The following is a 21,321-nucleotide window of genomic DNA, read 5'->3' on the forward strand; positions in this document are numbered from 1 at the left end:
CAGATGAATGGATAAGAAAGCTGTGGTACATATACACAATGGAGTATTACTCAGCCGTTAAAAAGAATTCATTTGAATCAGTTCTGATGAGATGGATGAAACTGGAGCCGATTATACAGAGTGAAGTAAGCCAGAAAGAAAAACACCAATACAGTATACTAACACATATATATGGAATTTAGGAAGATGGCAATGACGACCCTGTATGCAAGACAGGGAAAGAGACACAGATGTGTATAACGGACTTTTGGACTCAGAGGGAGAGGGAGAGGGTGGGATGATTTGGGAGAATGACATTCTAACATGTATACTATCATGTGAATTGAATCGCCAGTCTATGTCTGACGCAGGATGCAGCATGCTTGGGGCTGGTGCATGGGGATGACCCAGAAAGTTGTTATGGGGAGGGAGGTGGGAGGGGGGTTCATGTTTGGGAATGCATGTAAGAATTAAAGATTTTAAAATTTAAAAAATAAAAAACTAAAATTAAAAAAAATAATAAAAAAAATAAATAAATAAATAAAAAACAATAATAACTGTAAAATAGCAACAACCTCAAAAGGGGGGGGGGGGTTGCACAAGCAAAGTAAGCAGAATAGAGATGTTTGAAACTCCACTCGGAAAACTGTAAAATGAATGTAGATAAGCAAAATGACACAAAGAATAAAGATTATGAGAAAAATGCTTGAAGGCCTGGAGGAGAGATCCAGGAGGGGATTCTATACCCATGTATGGGCTTGGTACATAGACTGACCTGGTCCCCTCTTCCCATCTCCTCCTTCTTTGCCTTCTTCTGCTTAAAAAAAAAAAAAAGTGAAATCCTTGAATCCCCAGTCTTGACTGCACAGCTGTATGAAACGAATGACTATGTGCAGTCTTAGCTAGGCCAGTGAGGTGCAGGTGGAAGTCATGGGGAAACCACAGCTTTCCAAATGAAAAGGCAAAGTTTCAGAGGTATCTCTTTTACCCTTTCCTTTCCCCCTTTCTTTCTGCCTGGAAAATTTACACATTATCTACAGATATAGCAGTCATCTTGCATGTGGAAAAACAAAAACACATTAAGACCATGAGTCAAGAAGATCAAAAGACACTAGCTACTTACACTTGGATTTCTTGTTACAGAAAAAATAAATAAATTTCTTATTTAAGTCATGGTTTTTAAAGTTTTCTGTGACTTGCAGTTAATCCCTTTCCCAATTGATATCCTACTTTATAGGAAGCCCAAAAGGAAAGAAAAAGAGATGACAGAAGAGAAGAAATAACAGAAGAAAATTCTCTGAACAGATGAGAAAATTGAAACTTCAGGTAAAAAGTACCTGCCTAAAAGGTGCCATGCAAGAACAAAAATGTATTTTTAAAGATGCACACAAATAAGTTCTGATAAAATTGGTGAATTCAAAAATAAAGAGAAAAATCCTACAAGCTTCCAGAAAGGATTTTACATCTAGAATTTAGTTAACACCATTTAAAGCTACCATTTGAAGCCATCATTCAAGTGGGAGAAGAATTAATTTTTGAATATGCAAACACTCAAAAATTATCTATACACCATCATATTTAGGGGAATTCTTTTAATTCCAGAAAAATAACTCAGGAAAAATGATTTTGACCCCATGGACTGTAGCCCACTAGGCTCCTCTGTCCATGGGATTTTCCAGGCAAGAATATTGCAGTGGGTTGCCATTTCCTCCTCCAGGGGATCTTCCTGACCCAGGGATCAAACTCACAACTCCTGCATCTCCTGCACTGCAGCCAATTCTTTACCACTGAGCCATCAGAGAAGCCCCAATAAACAGTTAGTTGAGTTTAAATACACAGGTAATAAGGTGGTTTTAAAATTTGGCTACTGTTGAGAAAGATTCCTGAAATATAAGCAGCATACTATTTTTAAAAGGAAAACGTATAACATCCTGGAACTAAAATTCCAAGTGATTTCAATGCATTCTAGAGGAGAAGAAATGGGAGAAGAGGGAAATCAAGGCATACCAAAGATCCTGCCCTGTTAAGATGTAAGATTTTAGAAATTAATTATTGAAGAACCTCTAGAAAGGAAAGCAGCCCACTGCCAACACTCTGATCCTAGTCCAGTGAGACCATTTTAGATTTCTATCCAGGAGAAACCGAGCTGAGAAGAACTAACTTCCTAAGCTGACAGAACTGGCAAGTGGCAGATCCTGCTTCTAGCCAGTCTGCCAAAGCCGGCACTCAACCACTCTCCTAAACCACCTCCAGTCAAAGCTAGGACACTCAACCACTCTCCTAAACCACCTCCAGTCAAAGCTAGGACACTCAACCACTCTCCTAAACCACCTCCAGTCAAAGCTAGGACACTCAACCACTCTCCTAAACCACCTCCAGTCAAAGCTAGGACACTCAACCACTCTCCTAAACCACCTCCAGTCAAAGCTAGGACACTCAACCACTCTCCTAAACCACCTCCAGTGTCTGTAGATTCCATTTTCCATTTCGCCATAACACAGTGTCAGTTGTGAATACAGAACCTGGAGGAATGTACACCAGCCTTTCTTAGAGTGGGAATTATAGAGAATTGTTTTTTTTTTTTTAATCTGAATTTCTAGCTTCTCTTGACAAATTGGAGGATCCAGGCAGACCTGGGCGGGGATTTCTATGCAGCAGCAGCCACTGACTGGCATACTGGCCCAGATATTGCTGCACATGCACTGCTTTTTAGCCAGAGCTAAAACTGCCCTCTGAACCCACATGTCTTAGGCTGGGCTCCCTAGACCCAGAAACTGAGGCAGAGATTCCTGTTTAAGTGACTTAGTGGAAGAGTGCTGTCAGGATTAGGGATGTGAGGAAAGCAGGCCAGGAACAAGGGAACAAAGCCAGACAAGGATGTTGCCTCAGCTGAAGACCGACTGACCCCTGGGGAAGCTCTGGAGGACAAACCGCAGCACACAGCTCATCCTGTTTCAAGGTGAGGAAACAAAGGGGCTGGGCGGGGTGGGGGCGGGTGTCGTCCTGTCCTGGACTGGTCAGCTCCCATTTGGCCCAGGACAATTCTCCCGAGAAGGAGTCACGGCAGGGGATGGATGCACAGATGTGCTAGGTAAAAGGCTGCTGCAGGGTGTCAGCAGCAGTCGCCATATCATCTCTACTAAACACAGGGGGACAGAAATTAGATGACAGAGCTAAGAGTTTCAAGGAACACAGGACAATGTATTTCTTTGTGGAAGTAAGAATAGGGCTAGAAGTGCAAACTCTGAGCCTGCATTACTTATGTGACCTGCCAGGCCCTATAAATACTCACAATCACAGCCTGGACTCACTCCTCAGACTCAGCCTGTGCTTGCCCCAGACTCTTCAGGGAACTGAATGCCCAACGTTACCTGGACAGGAGCAGGATGATGGTCTTAAGGGTTACTAAAGATTACACTGAAATTATGTGGAATCAGTTTAGGGATAATAAGAAATATCCAAAATAAAAGGATCCAGAGAAACATATTTCTATGTCATCAATGAGCAAGCCTCTCACATCACAGGCAGAGGGTATTATTGTGAAAGCCAACATGTAGGTCACTCATAATGATATAAGAGAGTCAATGATGAATCAACAAGAATAAATTGGAAATTTTCAATAAAAATACATTTGTAAAGCAGGATTTTTAAGTTAAAAACATTGCCTCATAATTTGAAAAATTACTGCAATTTTTGCTATTTGATCAACAACATGATTTTAAAAATAAAAATTAAGACGTGTGGAGCCTGTAGAATATCAGAGTTTACTTACCTCAGAACTGGACAGCCCTGAATCACTATCGTCTAAGTCCTTCAAAAGTTCAACCAGCTTTTCCTTTTCTCTGTCAATCATCATCACTGGTTTTCCCGAATTCTTGGCCAACTATAGAATGTATCAAAAGAAAATATTAAATACTCAAGGCAACTCATAGTTCAGGAAAAATTAAAATGGAATCTGAGGCTTCTATAATACAGATTCACTAAGGTAAAATTTGTTATATTAGGTATTTTCATTTGCTTGTTAATTTTATTTTATTCTAAATTTTGGTAGAGCTCCATTCTCCAAGCAAAGATATTCAACCATCTCAACAAACATTTCATATAAAAAATAAAACATGGGCAGTTTGCAAACCTCTCTTTATATTAAATGTATCAAATGCAACATAGTTGCTGAGACATTTGGGAGGAATCTTACCACTTTCTATGTGGTATATATCCACTAAATGAAAATGCTTTTAAGTTTCAAGACTATCACATCAGGAGTTTAAATAGGATTCAGTTACTATTGATAAAAGGAAAAAAGGAAAATCTATGGCAGAGCTGCTGTGTCAGCAAGAACTTAGATATGGGGAAAACCCTACTGCTCTTGGAAAATTATATATTATGTCAACCAACAATGAGCCAGTGCAAAAAGAACAAGTTGGAGAAGGTTTCTTTCAGATCATAGGAACATGCAGCACCTAAAAGTCAAGAGTCCCAGAGGCCAGTCCTGGCAGTGGCAGGCTGACCCATGAATCCAGTCTTCCTGGAAAAGACGTGCTAATTGTGGAAAACATCAGGCTTGAACTATGAATTACTTAACTCTCTCCTCTTAAAACGTCACACTTATCAATGTAGCTTTCTAGTGATTTAACTGCCTGAGTGGCTCGCCGTGAACCTTCTGTTCACCATACTTTTATTTCTTGCTGTAAATTATTTCGCATTCTGGTCGAATACAGGAGTCCTTGTGCCCTTGGTTAGTCTAAGTCTGCCTTGAGGACAAACCAAGTCAGACTGCACGGCCTTTAAAACCAAGTTAAGCCTCTATATCAGTGAGCTAATCCAAGCAAATAACAGGCTGCTCCAGGAGCCGGGAGAGGAGAGGCAGGGCCAGTAGGCAGACAACCAGCTGACCTCTCCACCTCTGCCAAGAGCATTTTCCACTCAAATTTCTAAATGCACCAACTATAAAATCAATCTCATTACTTAAATAAAACCAATTTTACTAATATGCAATTTAAAATCTGGGAAACAGTATATAAAACTATTATTTAAATAAATGTTTTTCAAATTGAAGGAACCAGATTCATTTCTGGGCAATGAAACAAATGTATTAAGTTGCAGCTAGCATTTTTTAAGAGGGTAGGATGAGATAGAATAGGCTAGGATGGAGTAGAAAATAGTGAAATTAAGCATTGGTTCATAAAACTTCTCTTTCAGTTATATAAACTGCTTCAATTACATATACATGTATCATGGTCAAAAAAAAAATTTTAAGACAATGAACACAGCTATCTCCATTTTTGCAACTCATTTAGTCCCACATTCTGGCTTCTAAATTTCTAAGTACATACCTCAATGTTTCGCTTAATAAAATCCTGGCTGTGTTTACCCCTGAGCTCAATCTTTTCTGTATTTGAGAAAGGTTTATTTTCTTCTTTGATCATTGACTCATTTCTTTCCACATCATAGGTAAAATCTAATAATAAAAAAGTTCAAAATTTTTTCAGAATTATAATTGTCCATTATGCCAGAATTTACCTTAAGCATATATTGAAACATATAAGAAATAAACACACATAGAAAAGGTCCTAAATTTTAGATCAGAAACTTAAGACACACAAACATTTATTCTTAAAAATATAAATGTGCTACAATAATTTGCAATGAAGTTCTCATAAAACTTTTGTTACTCATTATCATGTATCAAACTTTCTGCTGTTGATTCCTTTGGAATCATGGGAGATAATGAAAAGAACTTCAAGTGATATACACGAAGGAGAAATCACTGACGTCATGAGAACTTTAACATATATTTTATTTTAGTATTTATATGACAAAACTTACTCTAAAGACTAGAATCATTACCTACTACTCATTGATTCGATGTTATCTTCTCAGAACAATAAACTTCTCATTCAAACCTGTTTTTTAAGCCAAGTCGGGGCATAAGTGTTCTAGATGTCCCACATCCTATCTGCACAAACCCCTAAAGCCCATCTCAGTTTGTCAGTTTTTCTGAACCTTTGAAGAGCTTTGCATCAACGTCAGTTGTTCAGACCCTGAGTGCTCAAGACAAGAGCAAGAAAAATACTTGTGGCCTCTTATCCCCTTTATAAAATATCTTGTTTTCACTGTAGCCACATTTAAAGCATTTTTTAAAAAGACCATGTAAATCCTTCATTAAAGCTCTAACAATATGCATAAAAAGAGTCTTCCTAAATGACAAATAAGAGTCCACCTTACAAAACAGGATAAACTGCCATATTAAAGTTCTACAGAAAAAAAATAAAAGACACTAGCCAATTCAATTCTTACATGATAGTATACATGTTAGAATGCCATTCTCCCAAATTGAATTGCCAGTCTATGTCTGACGCAGGATACAGCATGTTTGGGGCTGGTGCATGGGGATGACCCCAGAGATGTTATGGGGAGGGAGGTGGGAGGGGGGTTCATGTTTGGGAACACATGTAAGAATTAAAGATTTTAAAATTTAAAAAAAAATTAAATTTAATTTAAAAAAAAAAAAACACTAGCCAGTAACTCAATGCAGACAGGCTTACTTAAAAGTTATCTTTGTTTTATAAGAGAGGTCACCACAATAAAAAGGATTAAGGGAGCTAGTCAACTGGTGTTTTTGTGGTTCATTAGCAAAGATTCAGTACAAGTTTAATGATTAAAGAATAAATTTTGATAACACTAGTTGGAAAGACCAAGAAAAAGCGTGAGATCTCTGGATTTAATTTCTTTTCAGACTAAAATAAATTTGAGTAAAAAAAAACAACAACAACAAAGTTTTACTTAAATTTAAGTTACACATTTCTAGGCAAAAAAAAAAAAAAAATCTATGCTTTATAACTGAGATTTGATTCTTTAATCAATCCGGTGTCTCAGATGGTAAAGAATCTGCCTGCAATGTGGGAGACCTGGGTTCGATCCCTGGGTCAGGAAAATCCGCTGGAGAAGGAAATGGCAACCCACTCCAGCGTTCTTGCCTAGAAAACCCCAGTGACAGAGGAGCCTGGAGGCAGTCCATGGGGTCATATAGAGTTGGACGTGACTGAGCGACTTACAAACACCAATAGTTAAAGCAGGAGTTATTTTTTTGGTGAGTGGCCTTCTTAGATATAAAACATATAACTCTTTCCCATAATCCAAGTTGTATATAGTCTTTTTAACTGAAATCTGAAGTTTATTCATTCAGCTGAAGTTTCATATTCTCTTAACACATTAAAATAAATCAAATTAAATGCATCTTTGTCTACATTTATAATAGTTTCTTTAAAATACACTTTTAATACATTGTAGGAAAAAATCTTAGATAGTCTGGTAGAAACTATTTGCCTAGAAATGTCCTCTTCTCCTCCCCATCTTGGGAGTGATCCAGGGTAGAAGTTACCATGTCCCATTAGTGACCCCAACTCTTGCTGGGTTGGATGAATTGGTTGGACAAAGGGTGGGCACCTAACCCAAGACAGATCATGGTCTCTTCTCTAGGATTATGGAATTGAATCACCCTCCCAATGACTCCAGACTTCCCTGGTGGCTCAGACGGTAAAGTGTCTGTCTACAATGCGGGAGACTCGGGTTCAATCCCTGGGTTGGGAAGATCCCCTGGAGAAGGAAATGGCAATCCACTCCAGTACTATTGCTTGGAAAATCCCATGGACAGAGGAGCCTGGTAGGCTACAGTCCGTGGGGTCACAAAGAGTCGGACACAACTGAGCGACTTCACTTTCACTTTCACTTTCACCCAATGACTAGCAAAAGGATACGATCTTAGGAATCAAAGAAGCTATCTACCAGGAAGATTCTTTCCATAAATTTTCTTTTTCACTTAAACTAGATTTCCATTACTAGCAGCCAGATTTAACTGTTTATTACACAAAATTTCAAATGTCCGAAAGACGACTATTATAATGAACCCTCAACAACTAACTTCAATAATGATTAACTTGTGACCAATTCTGTTTCATCTAGAACCTCACCTACTTCCCCTCACCACTGAATTAAATCACATCAAATCATTTCATCTGTGAATATTTGTATATATAGCTAGTATCTTCTTGTGACAGTATATAAAATCACATACCTTGTTTGACATTCTGCATATGATTTTCATAGTTTTCTGGTGGAACTTGAGTGTGAAACACAGAGAAAAAGGTATCTTCATGCTTGTTACAAGAAGGATCTAGTGATTTAAAAATCATTTGTTCAATATCATATGTTAACATATATATGGAATCTAGAAAGACGGTACTGATGAATCTATTTGTAGGGTAGCAATGGAGACGCAGATATAGAGAACAGACTTATGGACATGGGGAAGCGGTGGTGGGAGAAGAAGGTGGGACAAATGGAGAGAGTAACATGGAAGTATACACACTGCTATAAGTAAGATAGATAGCCAGTGAGAATTTACTGTATGACTCAGGGAACTCAAACTGGGGCTCTGTAACAACCTAGAGGAGTGGGATGGGGTGGGAGGTCAGACGGAGGTTCAAGAGGAAGGGAACCTATGGCTGGTTCATGCTATTATATGGCAGAAACCAACATAATATTGTAAAGCAATTACCTTTCAATTAAAAATAAATGAATTTTTTAAAAATCATTTGTTCAATACATACAAAATAAATAAGGAATCGTTTATGTGGACAGTTGTTTTAAAAAACAGATTAAGATCTAATAATGTTCTCTGCAATATTCCTCAATTTCCTCTACACGTTTCTTAAGACAATGTCACTTTCAGATAGAAATGATAATCATCTTTGTACACATGAGCCACTGAAAGCGAGAAATCAAAGCCAGTCAACAGTTTCCCTAGAACTTCTGTGCAAGAAGTATGCACCAGGGTGTGCTAAAATATCACATTAATTACCTGGATATAATATACCCAAATTCTAACATTCTTAAAACAGAGAATATACACATTGAATAACTTTGTGTTTCTAGTCCTTATTTTAGATCCACAAGGTGAGATTTCAGATATATGATCCGTCATTAAAATAACAGAATGTGTTTGAGAGAAAACTGGAGAGATACTTGGCAGTTAGCTTTCTTTTTTGGATTCTCTTGGGATACTACACATAAAAAATTAAGAAACTGTGTTTAACCCTTTTTGTTTAATTTAATTTGTCTTATGTTCTATTAAGCTAATTTAGACACCATATGTTTATAAGAAACAGCTAACATAAATAAATACCACTTTGCCTTAACATGAAAGCATCTGCCAGGCTGTGGCACAGAAATGTTTTTGCTTTAGAAAACATGACATATCTTGAAGATATTAGAGGATTCACCCCCTACCTCTGAAATAAACCTGATTTGAGCACCTGCTTGGAGATGATATGGGCAAGATATATTCACCATGACACAAATACCAACAAATTCAAAACATACAACTTCTGATAGTAAAAACAAATTCATCAGTTCAAATTCCCTAATTTGGAATTCATAATAATGTAGTGTCGCACCACCAGGATTAACAGTGCAACCATAATCCTTGTCCAGTGTTTGATGAGTTCATCTAGCAAATTAGTGGTATAAGCCTTACAAGAAGACAGGTAAGCTACTTAGCAGGCGAAAAGTTTTGAAGTTCTTTTCAAACTTTAATTTTTTTGCAACCATTGTTATTAGGGCTCTTAAATATTCATTGACGCATACAGCAAGTCAGCAATTTGGCAACATTCTGTTATTGGTTTAAGTTGTATCATATATATTTCCAAAATGGTAACATATTTTTGATCACATAATTCCTCTTTAATAGCAGTTTCACTTAATTTTATTCTAAAGTACCTATAGAGACTTAAACATATGAAAACCTGCCAAACAAAAAACTATTATAGCAAGGTGACACTGAAGGTTTTAAACCAAGGAGTTCTTCTTAGCTGAAATCATTTATGTGACCCTATGGCATAGTCTCAGGATATCATTGCCTCAGACAGAATGGGTACAGCTAGGGTACAGCCCTAACACAAAGGTCTCAGTTTAGCCTTGAGTTTAAAAGACAACAGTTGTAAAAGGAAGACATTCAACTGTAGAAACTCAACTTGAGAGGAAAAAAGCATTTTCTAAATTACAAAAGCCTTCATTAGAAAGCTCTTCCTTATAGTAAAAAGCAAACCAAGAATTCTAATTCATGTAGAAAAATGATGGGATTAGAAAATAATGATTTGATAAACACCATAATAATAACTGATTCAAGTAGAAATTAATGAATAACAAGATAACAGCCCCAAAATATCCTCCCACAAGATAATTTATCCAGTGCAAAAAGAAAAATAGTAACTTTACAGTGGAGAAATCTAGCAGACACCAGCTTAACCAAATAATCAAAGTTAACATCACCAGCAATGGAACAATCGACGTCACACACTTTCTGTTATGATTCACTGAGAATACAGTACCACTTCTATGGGATTTCTGCCAAAAATACATAACCTGAACCCAATATGTGGAAACATAAACAAACCCAAACTGAGCAACTGTCTACAAAATAACAGACCTATAGTCTTCAAAAATGCCAATGTCATAAAATACAAAGAATGACTAAAGAGACATAACAATTAAATGCAATGAAAGAGCTTGAATTTTTTTTTTTTTTGGTAGAAAGGATTTAAGTGGGATAACTGGTGAACCATGAATAAAGCCTTGATGGATCATAGTATTGTATCAATACTAATTTCCTGATTTGTGTGTGTGTGTGTCCGTCTGTAGAGAAGACGACAGAAGATGTGGTAAGATGCTAGTACATGGGAAATCTGAGTAAAGGGTATTTGTGAATTCTTCATACTTTTGAGACTTTCAGTCTGAAATTATATCAAAATTAAAAGTTAATAGGCAGTTTTTCAAATGTCCTCACTAAAAACATTTAGCTAAAGGGAAAAAAGAAATCTCCCTTCAGATATCAAGGGCTGAGCACAATTTTTTTATTAATTTTTTTATTGAATGAAAGATTCATTAAATTCTATAGTGTTTTACAATTTTCAAAAGTTTTGAGCACAATTTTTAATATGAGTCTTGAAAGAGGAAGATTGGAGGGTTGATTTAAGTTGCTTCCGGTCACCTAGGGAAGAAAGCCCATCCCAGACAACGGGAAAGACCTGGAAGAGCATCACTGGCATGAGTTTAGAGTAGACACAAGTGACTCACAAGTGAGACTGCTCCCTGGAACTCACCCTTTTGGAGGCGAAATCCTGGAGTTAGATTGAGATCATCAAAGAAAATGGGGAAACCAGAGCACAGGGGGCTCTGCCTCACTGAACACCTGGAATTCTAGGAGACTCTGCTCACAGTGCTCCACACATACTCCTGAGGCTCCAAAGCACCGATGGCAGTATGGCATGTTTTGAGGGAGACAGGGCATGATATATTCACCCTTTCTTTCTCCCTGTCTCTTTTTCACTCACTCCCCTGCTCCTAATACACACACAGAAACATATGACATACAATTGCACGGCTGGCCTGGAGCATGGACGAGAACCAGGAGTGCTTGCTTTCCCCTAAGAATTAGAAACAGACCCCTTCCCAGCGCACATCATGACACCAGCCAAAAATGCACACAGCCAGGGACTTCCCTGGTGGCCCAGGGGCTGGGGCTGCATGCCCCCAATGCAGGGGGCCTGGGTTCAGTCCCCAGTCGGGGAGCTGGATCCCACATGCTGCAACTAAGACTTGGCACAGTCAAATAAATAAAAACAAATTTTTTTTAATGCATACATCCAAATGTCCCATGCAATTAAGAACCACCCCCATTAGACTACAGAGAAAAGTTCAATAAACTCAAAATATCAAAAAAATGCCCACAGTATTACAGATTTCTATATTGGCTTTTAAAGCAGACGGCTTATGAAAGATTCTGGAGAACAAAGGAAAAGCACCATTTTCTAATTAACTATAAGGTCAATGAGGATATAAGAGTACAGTAACAACATGTAGAGAATAATGATAATAACACATAAGAAAGAATGCAGTATAGAGCTAAGTCTATATTTAGAAACAAATTCATACCAATGATGCCTTTATCACATTGTTATGGACTGAACTGTATGCCCCCAAAATTCATGTTGAAGCCCTAACCCCTAGTGTGGCTGTACTTTAAGGAGATAATTAAAGTTAAATGAGATTATTAGGTAGGGTTCTAATCCAGTAGAACCAGTGTCCTTACAAGAAGAGGAAGAGGCACCAGAGGTATCTTCACCCCCCACCTCTTCTACCCCTGGGCCTAGAGAAAAGGCCATGTGAGGACGCAGTGAGAAGGTAGCCGTCTGTAAGCCAGGAAGAGAGCTCACCCAAAATGAATTTTCCAGTACCTTGATCTTAAACGTATAGTCTCCAAAACTGTAAGAAAATAAACTTCTGCTCTTTAAGCCACTCAGTCTGTGGTATTTTTTTAATGGCAGCCCTAGTAGACACAGATTTTAAGAGAAAATAAAAAGAACTTAACTAATTTAAATGAAGAAACTAATTTAACTGAAAACAACCAAACAAGTTCAAGAAAAGAAATAATCAAGATAATTGCTAGAATTAACAAAGAAATTCAAAATTGATTTACAGAAGTATAAAAAGACAAACCCTCGAGTATAATTTTAAAAACAGAAAACACTCACTGCTATCAAAGTAACATGGTACTGGTAAAAGAACAGCCACAAAGACCACTGCAACAGAACAGAGGGTTGAGAAACAGACCCAGAAAAACATACTCAACTTATCTTTATTTATTTATTTAGTGAATGTCTCATTTACACCCATCATTTCACTGAACATTCATAGCCTTACCACAACACAGAGTAGCATTACTTCCACTTGCAGATGAGGTAAATCAGGCTCAGAGAGGCAGAGTAATTTACCCAGAGTCATACAGATAAATGGAGCTTGATTTTTCTGGCTTAATAGTCCTCCTTGAGAACTATTCTGAGCCTAGCATTATTCTGAGCCTATAACTGTGATTTGTTGTTCAGTTGCTCAGTCTTGCCTGACTCTTTGCTACCCCGTGGACTGCAGCACGCTAGGCTTCCCTGTCCATCACCAACTCCTGGAGCTTGCGTAAACTCATGTCCATTGGTCAGTGATGCCATCCAACCATTTCGTCCTCTGTTGTACCATTCTCCTTCTGCCTTCAATCTTTCCCAGCATCTGGGTCTTTTCTAATGAGTAGGCTCTTCACATCAGGTGGCCAAAGTATTGGAGCTTCAGCCTCAGCATCAGTCCTTCCAATGACTATTCCGAGTAGATTTCTTTTAGGATTGACTGGTTGGATCTCTTTGTAGTCCAAGAGACTCTCAAGAGTCTTCTCCAACAACACAGTTTGAAAACATCAGTTCTTCAGCACTGAGTTTTCTTTACAGTCCAGCTCTCACAGCCACATATGACTACTGGAAAAACCATAGCCTTGACTAGACAGACCTTTGTTGGCAAAGTAATTCCTGCTTTTTATTTTTTTAATTTATTTATTTTAATTGGAGGCTAATTACTTCATGATATCATTTTGCCATACATGGACATGAATCAGCCATGGGTGTACATGTGTTCCCCATCCTGAACCCCTCTCCCACCTCCCTCCCCATCCCATCCCTCTCGGTCATCCAGTGCACCAGCCCTGAGCACCCTGTCTCATGCATCAAACCTGGACTGGTGATCTGTTTCACATATGATAATACACATGTTTCAATGCTATTCTCTCAGATCATCCCACCCTTGCCTTCTCCCACAAGTCCAAAAGACTGTTACATCTGTGTCTCTTTTGCTGTCTCACAAATAGGGTCATCCTTTCAACTTATCTTTAATAAAAGAGCAAGACTTCTGAATAGAGAGAGGATAATCTCTTTAACAAATGGTGCTGGAACAACTGGATGTTCACATGCAAAAAAAAAAAAAAAAAAGCCAGACACAGACCTTACATTTTTCACAAAAATGAAATCAAACTGGACTATAACCCAAATGTAAAATGCAAAACTATAAAAATAGGATAAAAATCTATGTGAATTTCAGTTTAGTGATGAGTTTTTATAAACACCACCACAAGTATGATCCATGAAAGTAAAAGTTGATAATTTAAACTTTATTTTTTTTTTTAATTTTTAGTTTTTTATTTTTTAAATTTTAAAATCTTTAATTCTTACATGCATTCCCAAACATGAACCCCCCTCCCACCTCCCTCCCCAGAACATCTTTCTGGGTCATCCCCATGCACCAGCCCCAAGCATGCTGCATCCTGCGTCAGACATAGACTGGCGATTCAATTCACATGATAGTATACATGTTAGAATGTCATTCTCCCAAATCATCCCACCCTCTCCCTCTCCCTCTGAGTCCAAAAGTCCATTATACACATCTGTGTCTCTTTCCCTGTCTTGCATACAGGGTCATCATTGCCATCTTCCTAAATTCCATATATATGTGTTAGTATACTGTATTGGTGTTTTTCTTTCTGGCTTACTTCACTCTGTATAATCGGCTCCAGTTTCATCCATCTCATCAGAACTGATTCAAATGAATTCTTTTTATTAATATTAAAAACTTCTGCCCTGCAGAAAAGACAAGCCACAGGCTGAAAGAAAATACTTGCAAAACACATATCACATAAAGGACCTGCATCCAAAATAGACAAAGAACTCTGAAAACTCAACCATAAGAAAACAGACAACTCACTAAAGAAAATATAGACATGGCAAATAAGCACCTGAAAAGATGCTGAACATCGTTTGCCATTACAGAAATATAAATGCAAATTAAAACAACGAGATACCAATAAACACCTATTAGAATGGATAAAATCCAAAAACCTGACAATACCATTTGCTGGCAAGGAGGCAAAACAACAGGAACTTTCATTTTTGCTGGTGGGAATGCAAAATGGTACAGTCAATATGGAAGACAGGCAGTTTCTTTCAAAGCTAGACATTTATCATATGATTTAACAGTCCTGCTCCTAGATATTTAACCCACAAAATGGAAATTTTATGTCCACACAAAAACCTGCACACGAATGTTTAAGAAGCTTTATTTATAATCATCAAAAACTGGACACAATCAAGATATCATTCAATAGATGAAGAGAAAAACAGTGATATTGTCCATAGAATGAAAGGTTACTTAGTGACAAAAAGAAGCTAGCTATCAAATCACAAAAAGACATGGATGAATCTTAACTGTATACTGCTAAATTAAAGAACCCAATCTGAAAAGGCTACTTACAGAATGGTTCCAACTTTACAATATTTGGAAAAGGTAAAACTAGAAAGATAGTAAAAAGATCAGGTGGCCAGGGTTTGGTGGAAGATGGGAGTGTTGAATGGGGATTCACCCAGGGGATCTTTAAGGGTGGTAAACCTATTCTGTATGATACCATAACAGTGATTACATGACACTACGCATTCTTGGAAACCTGTAGCTTCACCGCACAGAGAGTGAAACTTAATGTACGCTAACTATCAAAAGATTATTTAAGATGTAATAAAATCCCAGGACAAAGTACAGAATTTGGAAAAAAAAAAAAACAATCTGTGTTACTGATGTACAAATTAATTTCACTGAAGAGGATGGAGGGAAGAATGCTCATTTTAGGTGAACAGGAAATGAATACAGTCTGCAAGACTAGAGGCAATAGAAATTGCATGTGAGCTTTTTACTCCAGTTGATTAGGTTATGTCCTCAAAAATTCTGATATCACTACACATGTACAGTAGAATTGAACAATTAACTAAATAGGTGGCCAATGGTGAGAACCAGGTTTTTCACTGTTGGAATGTAGGTTACACATGAGCAAGAGGAAAAGTCAAGAAGGATCCATGTGGTAATAAAGCCAGAGACATCCGTATGAACCTATATTTAGCTTAACAGAGAGAGAGATGGTTATACATAGAAATATTTACAGATATGTGTATAACAGGTTAGCATACACACAAATACTTTCTTTCTCAGAAGCAACAACTCCCTAATACCAACAAATTGATCAAGCATCCAGATCTGGTTTCTAGTATCATTCTCCAATAGGAGGAACCAGGGCTTCTTGGAGAAACAGCTGACTTTCTAGGACTTATGCAGGAAATATGGAAGACGAATCTGAAGCATCTTATAGTGGCAGAAAGTAAGGGAGTGCACACAACAACAACAAAACTCACAATGGAGGAAATATGACCAAGGGGCCCAAAGTCAACTGAACGAGCTCCCAATGGCCAACGGTGGGAAACATCTGAGCAATAAAACAAAGTGGTATTGGATTATAATCCAAAGTTTAAAACAAATATCCACGTCTATGGTGATATAAATAAATAGGGAGACTAGATGAATGGGAGAATGAACCTGTAATCCCACACTGAATAATTCACAATAATCTATGTAAATTCTCCGCCATCAAAGAAGTGACACATAACATCCGCACTCCTTAGGTATGAGTTGTGCATAGTAACTTTCTTCCAAAGAAGATAGTATGGAAAAGGGGAAATATTGGGAAATTTTACATTAAAGAAATCTGACAAACATCAATACTTCTTTAGCCAGGTGACCAAAGTTAATATCAGTCGTGATGTTATACTGGTAATATAATGTGATGTGATGAAAATGGCACTTTAACTCTGTGGTCTTCCTCCCAAGAACATACAACACAAATATAATCATGTGAAAACCATGACATAATTGCTAGAAATGCTACAAAATACCTGACCAGTATTCTTCAAAACTGCCAACGTCAACAAAAACAAGAAAGCTTGAGAAAGTGAATAGCCCAGAGTAGCTTAAGGAGACATGAGGACTAAATGTAATGTGGTATCCTGAAGAGGATCTTGGAATAGGACAAGGACATTAGGTAAAAACTAAACATCTGAATAAAGCACGGACTTTAGTTAATAATACCCAGAGATCAAATTGCCAACATCCGCTGGATCACTGAAAAAGCAAGAGAGTTCCAGAAAAACATCTATTTCTGCTTTATTGACTATGCCAAAGCCTTTGACTGTGTGGATCACAATAAACTGTGGAAAATTCTGAAAGAGATGGGAATACCAGACCACCTGACCTGCCTCTTGAGAAACCTGTATGCAGGTCAGGAAGCAACAGTTAGAACTAGACATGGAACAACAGATTGGGTCCAAATAGGAAAAGGAGTATGTCAAGGCTATATATTGTCACCCTGCTTATTTAACTTCTATGCAGAGTACATCATGAGAAACATTGGGCTGGAAGAAGTACAAGCTGGAATCAAGACCGTCGGGAGAAATATCAATAACCTCAGATATGCAGATGACACCACCCTTATGGCAGAAAGTGAAGAGGAACTAAAAAGTCTCTTGATAAAAGTGAAAAAGGAGAGTGAAAATGTTGGCTTAAAGATCAACATTCAGAAAACGAAGATCATGGCATCTGGTCCCATCACTTCATGGCAAATAGATGTGGAAACAGTGTCAGACTTTATTTTTCTGGGCTCCAAAATCACTGCAGATGGTGACTGCAGCCATGAAATTAAAAGATGCTTACTCCTTGGAAGGAAAGTTATGACCAACCTAGATAGCATATTCAAAAGCAGAAACATTACTTTGCCAACAAAGGTCCACCTAGTCAAGGCTATGGTTTTTCCAGTGGTCATGTATGGATATGAGAGTTGGACTGTGAAGAAAGCTGAGCGCCAAAGAATTGATGCTTTGGACTGCAAGGAGATCCAACCAGTCCGTTCTAAAGGAGATCAGCCCTTGGTGTTCTTTGGAAGGAATGATGCTAAAGCTGAAACTCAAGTACTTTGGCCACCTCATGTGAACAGTTCACTCACTGGAAAAGACTCTGATGCTAGGAGGGATTGGGGGCAGGAGGAGAAGGGGATGACAGAGGTTGAGATGGCTGGATGGCATCACTGACTCGATGGACGTGAGTTTGAGTGAACTCCGGGAGTTGTGGCGATGGACAGGGAGGCCTGGCGTGCTGCGATTCATGGGGTCGCAAAGAGTCGGACACTACTGAGTGAGTGAACTGAACTGAACTGAATGTATCAATATCAGCTCATTAATTTTAACAAAGGTACCATACTAATCTTAATAAAAAGGGAAACTGGTTGTGGGTATATGGAAAATCTCTGTACTTTCTTCATATTTTTTCTATAAATCCAAAACTGCTAAAATTAAAAATTAACTTTATGAAGACTCTATATTAAAAAGAGAAACAAACACTTAACAAAATTAGAAGTAAGAAATGGGGCATATACACAATAAGAAGGAGAATTATCATTTTTAAACACTAATGGAAACTTTAAAATCTCAGTGACATGCACATATTGCCAAAATTGACTCCAGAAGACTGGTAAACTGAAATACAATAGTAAATATGAAAGACACTGAAAAGAGTCGGAGAATCGCCTCCAAGAAATTATTTGAACCAGATGGGTTTTTTCCAGTGAAATCTTTCAAATTTTAGGGAACAGAAAATCCCCATGTTATATCAACTGTTTCAAAGCATGGAAATAAACAGACAGCTAGCTCCATTCATTTTATGAAGTTAACATAGCCTGAAAAAGCATACACACAACCACTACTAACCCCACCACTACCTGCTACCCCATGACATACATACACATGGGCACACCCACATATATACACATACACACACACACAGCTAATCTCACTTATCAATATAGTTGTGAAAATTCTGAATAAATTCAACCATTCATATCTGGTACTAAACTAAAAGAATAATCCTCCATAACCAAGAAATTCATTGATCTAGTAACAAAAGAGTAATTTAGTAATTAAACCTATTAATTTTGAAACAGTTTGTCAAGAAGAAAAAACTTTACAATAATTTAAGTAGATATTGAAATACATTGCATAAATCTCAACACTTAAGTCTTTACAAAGTTCTCAGAATAGGAACAATTATTGAAAGGACAAAAAAAATTTGTATTATTTCCAGGTGATTATAAGCTAACAAAACTCAAAGCAAACAACTAAAGCTAATTAGGGTAAATAAAATAATTATCACTGAGGACCTGAGAAAATCAAACAGTAAGGCAGAGAGGGCAAATCTTCCTTTCCTCTACATTTTAGTTCCACTCAAGCCTTCAACCAACTGGATGAGGACCACCCACAATCTGGAGAGTAATCCACTCCACTCAGTCTACTAATTCAAAGGCTAGTCTCTTCCAGAAACACCCTCGCTGACACACCCAGAAATAATGTTTAAACAGACATCTGGGCATCTTGTGATCCAGTCAAGTTGACGCATACAATTAGCCATCACAGACACTGGGGGGCGATGAAATCATCCGCCAAGATAGAGAAAATATACAAAAGAAGGAATGGGATGTAAGGAGAGGGAGAGGAGAGCCAGCGGGGAATGATGAATCCAGTAAAAATGCTACTATCTGATGAGTGGTCAACTGTGTCAGATGCTACAGAGATATCAAATAGGATAAAAATCAGGAGTAAGTCACTAGATTTAGAAGTTAGGAGGACCACTGATAAAGTAGTTTCTGTAGTGTGATAAAAGAAAATACAGTTGGGAAGTAAATGGAAGTTGACCAGGGAGCACCAGTAGGTGTAGACTATTTGCTCAAGAAATCTGACCCTAAGAGAGGAGGGAAACAGAGGGGTACCTGTTTGGGAGCAGCATGAAGAACGGAGGAGGTTTTCTGTACATGTTTAGTTGATTTGGTTTTATACGTATGTTTGGTTGATTTGGGGCTTCCCTCATGGCTCAGCTGGTAAAAGAATCCGCTTGCAATGCAGGAGACTTGGGTTCAGTCCCTCAGTTGGGAAGATCCCCTGGAGAAGGGAAAGGCTACCCACTCCCGTATTCTGGCCTGGAGAATTCCATGGACTATATGATCCATGGGGTCGCAAAGAGTCAGACATGACTGAGTGACTTTCACTTAGTTGATTTGAGGGCTCTTTGATTCTGTTTTACAGTCAAAAGATTTAAATGTGGTTAACTGAAGGGAAGGACCCAGAGGAGATGAAAGAGGTGAAGGTGGTAAGAGAGAAAAACTGATGGGTCAGGAGCCAGGGGCAGAGTGAAAGGCACAGGATATTACTGACTTTGGCCTTAGAAAAAAAAGAGCACACATCCTCATTTAAGGGAAGAGGGAAGAGGGTGGAGAAGCACAGTCAGAGTGCAGTTTAAAGGCAGAAAGTAAGAATGGACCCACCCAGTTGATCAGTTTTCTCTGAACACTAAGACTGCCTGGGCTAAGGACTTGCAGAAGAGGACTGGAGGTTAAAAGTGAAAGTGAAGTCGCTCAGTCGTGTCCAACTCTTTGCGACCCGTGGACTGTAGCCCACCAAGCTCCTCCGTCCATGGGATTCTCCAGGCAAGAATACTGGAGTGGGTTGCCATTTCCTTCTCCAGGGGATCTTCCGACCCAGGGATCGAACCCAAGTCTCCCACGTTGCAGGCAGACGTTTTAACCTCTGCACCACCAGGGAAGCCCTTAAATACAAGAATCCAAGTACTAACATCAAAGATTTCAAGAGAGGAAAGGAAGCCAGGAGGGAGGAAAAAGGGGGAGGAGGTGGGAGAGGCAGGGCGAAAGGGGTGGCCTTACAGACATCTCCTGCCACCTACAGATACCCAGGCGTTATGGGACTTTTCCCTGGGCCTCCAGAGAAGGGAGGACTGGAACTCGGACCTACCACAAATCAGACTAGAGCAGAACCAGAATTCAAGTTCTCTGCCAAGAGGAGGTGATCAGTCTCCAATCCTCAGCTCAGGCTGACGGCCCTTTGACCAGATTCCTGCATCCAGGACCGGTGGACTAGAAAAACAGGGAATGATAGGAAGGGTTAAGGAGAGGAAAGAGAGAGGCAACGGGAGAGAGGTCAATAAAGTCTCTTGTTCCTTACCGGTCAGGGTACTCTGGCCAGTCGTCCGAGTCAGGAGGAGACCAGGGACAAAAGGGACCCAGTTGCGGCCACTGGGTCTGGTCCATTGGCAGGCAAGCTGGCTCCTGAGTACCCTGAGCGGTCAGGATGTCAGTCTCAGCAAAGAAGTCTCTCGCCAGAGTCGCCATTTGTTGTAGGAAGGGGGACCCCTTCCAGGGCCCGAAACTGGGCTCTTGTCTAACACTCGGAAATGAATTGTCTGAGGAGACACATGTGCTGACAAAGCAAGAGATTTTATTGGGAAACGGCACCCGGATGGAGAGCAGTAGGGTAAGGGACCCCTTAAGCACACAGTAATAATTCAGAAGAGCCATATTGGAGAATATAAGAGAAACTGCTAAGCTATACTGAGAATCCAGCAGAGGTTAAAAAACAAGACTCCTTAGCTATACCATTCAGCACAGGTATGTGATTTTCTCCCCCAGTCCTCTGCAAATCAGAGCAGAAAGAAAATACCAAATTTTCTTGGAATAATTTCATCTTAACATCCGAGAGTAGA

General features: G+C 38.7%; 1 protein-coding gene across 4 annotated transcripts in view; it reads right to left on the reverse strand.

Annotated features, from left to right (window-relative positions):
• The window catches only part of FSIP1 (fibrous sheath interacting protein 1), a 210,043-nt gene that overhangs the window by 156,291 nt on the left and 32,431 nt on the right, over positions 1–21,321 (reverse strand). For 3 of the 4 annotated variants that reach the window (XM_069596017.1, XM_069596019.1, XM_069596016.1), the window contains 3 exons: positions 8,054–8,152; positions 5,313–5,437; positions 3,752–3,862 (listed from right to left, as the gene is read on the reverse strand). In XM_069596017.1, the coding sequence (XP_069452118.1) occupies positions 3,752–3,862; positions 5,313–5,437; positions 8,054–8,152 (335 nt within the window). The remainder of the gene's footprint in view (positions 1–3,751; positions 3,863–5,312; positions 5,438–8,053; positions 8,153–21,321) is intronic. The other variant, XM_069596018.1, reaches the window with a different exon arrangement.

This window comes from Ovis canadensis, chromosome 7, assembly GCF_042477335.2.
Source record: "Ovis canadensis isolate MfBH-ARS-UI-01 breed Bighorn chromosome 7, ARS-UI_OviCan_v2, whole genome shotgun sequence".
Taxonomy (NCBI): Eukaryota; Metazoa; Chordata; class Mammalia; order Artiodactyla; family Bovidae; genus Ovis; species Ovis canadensis.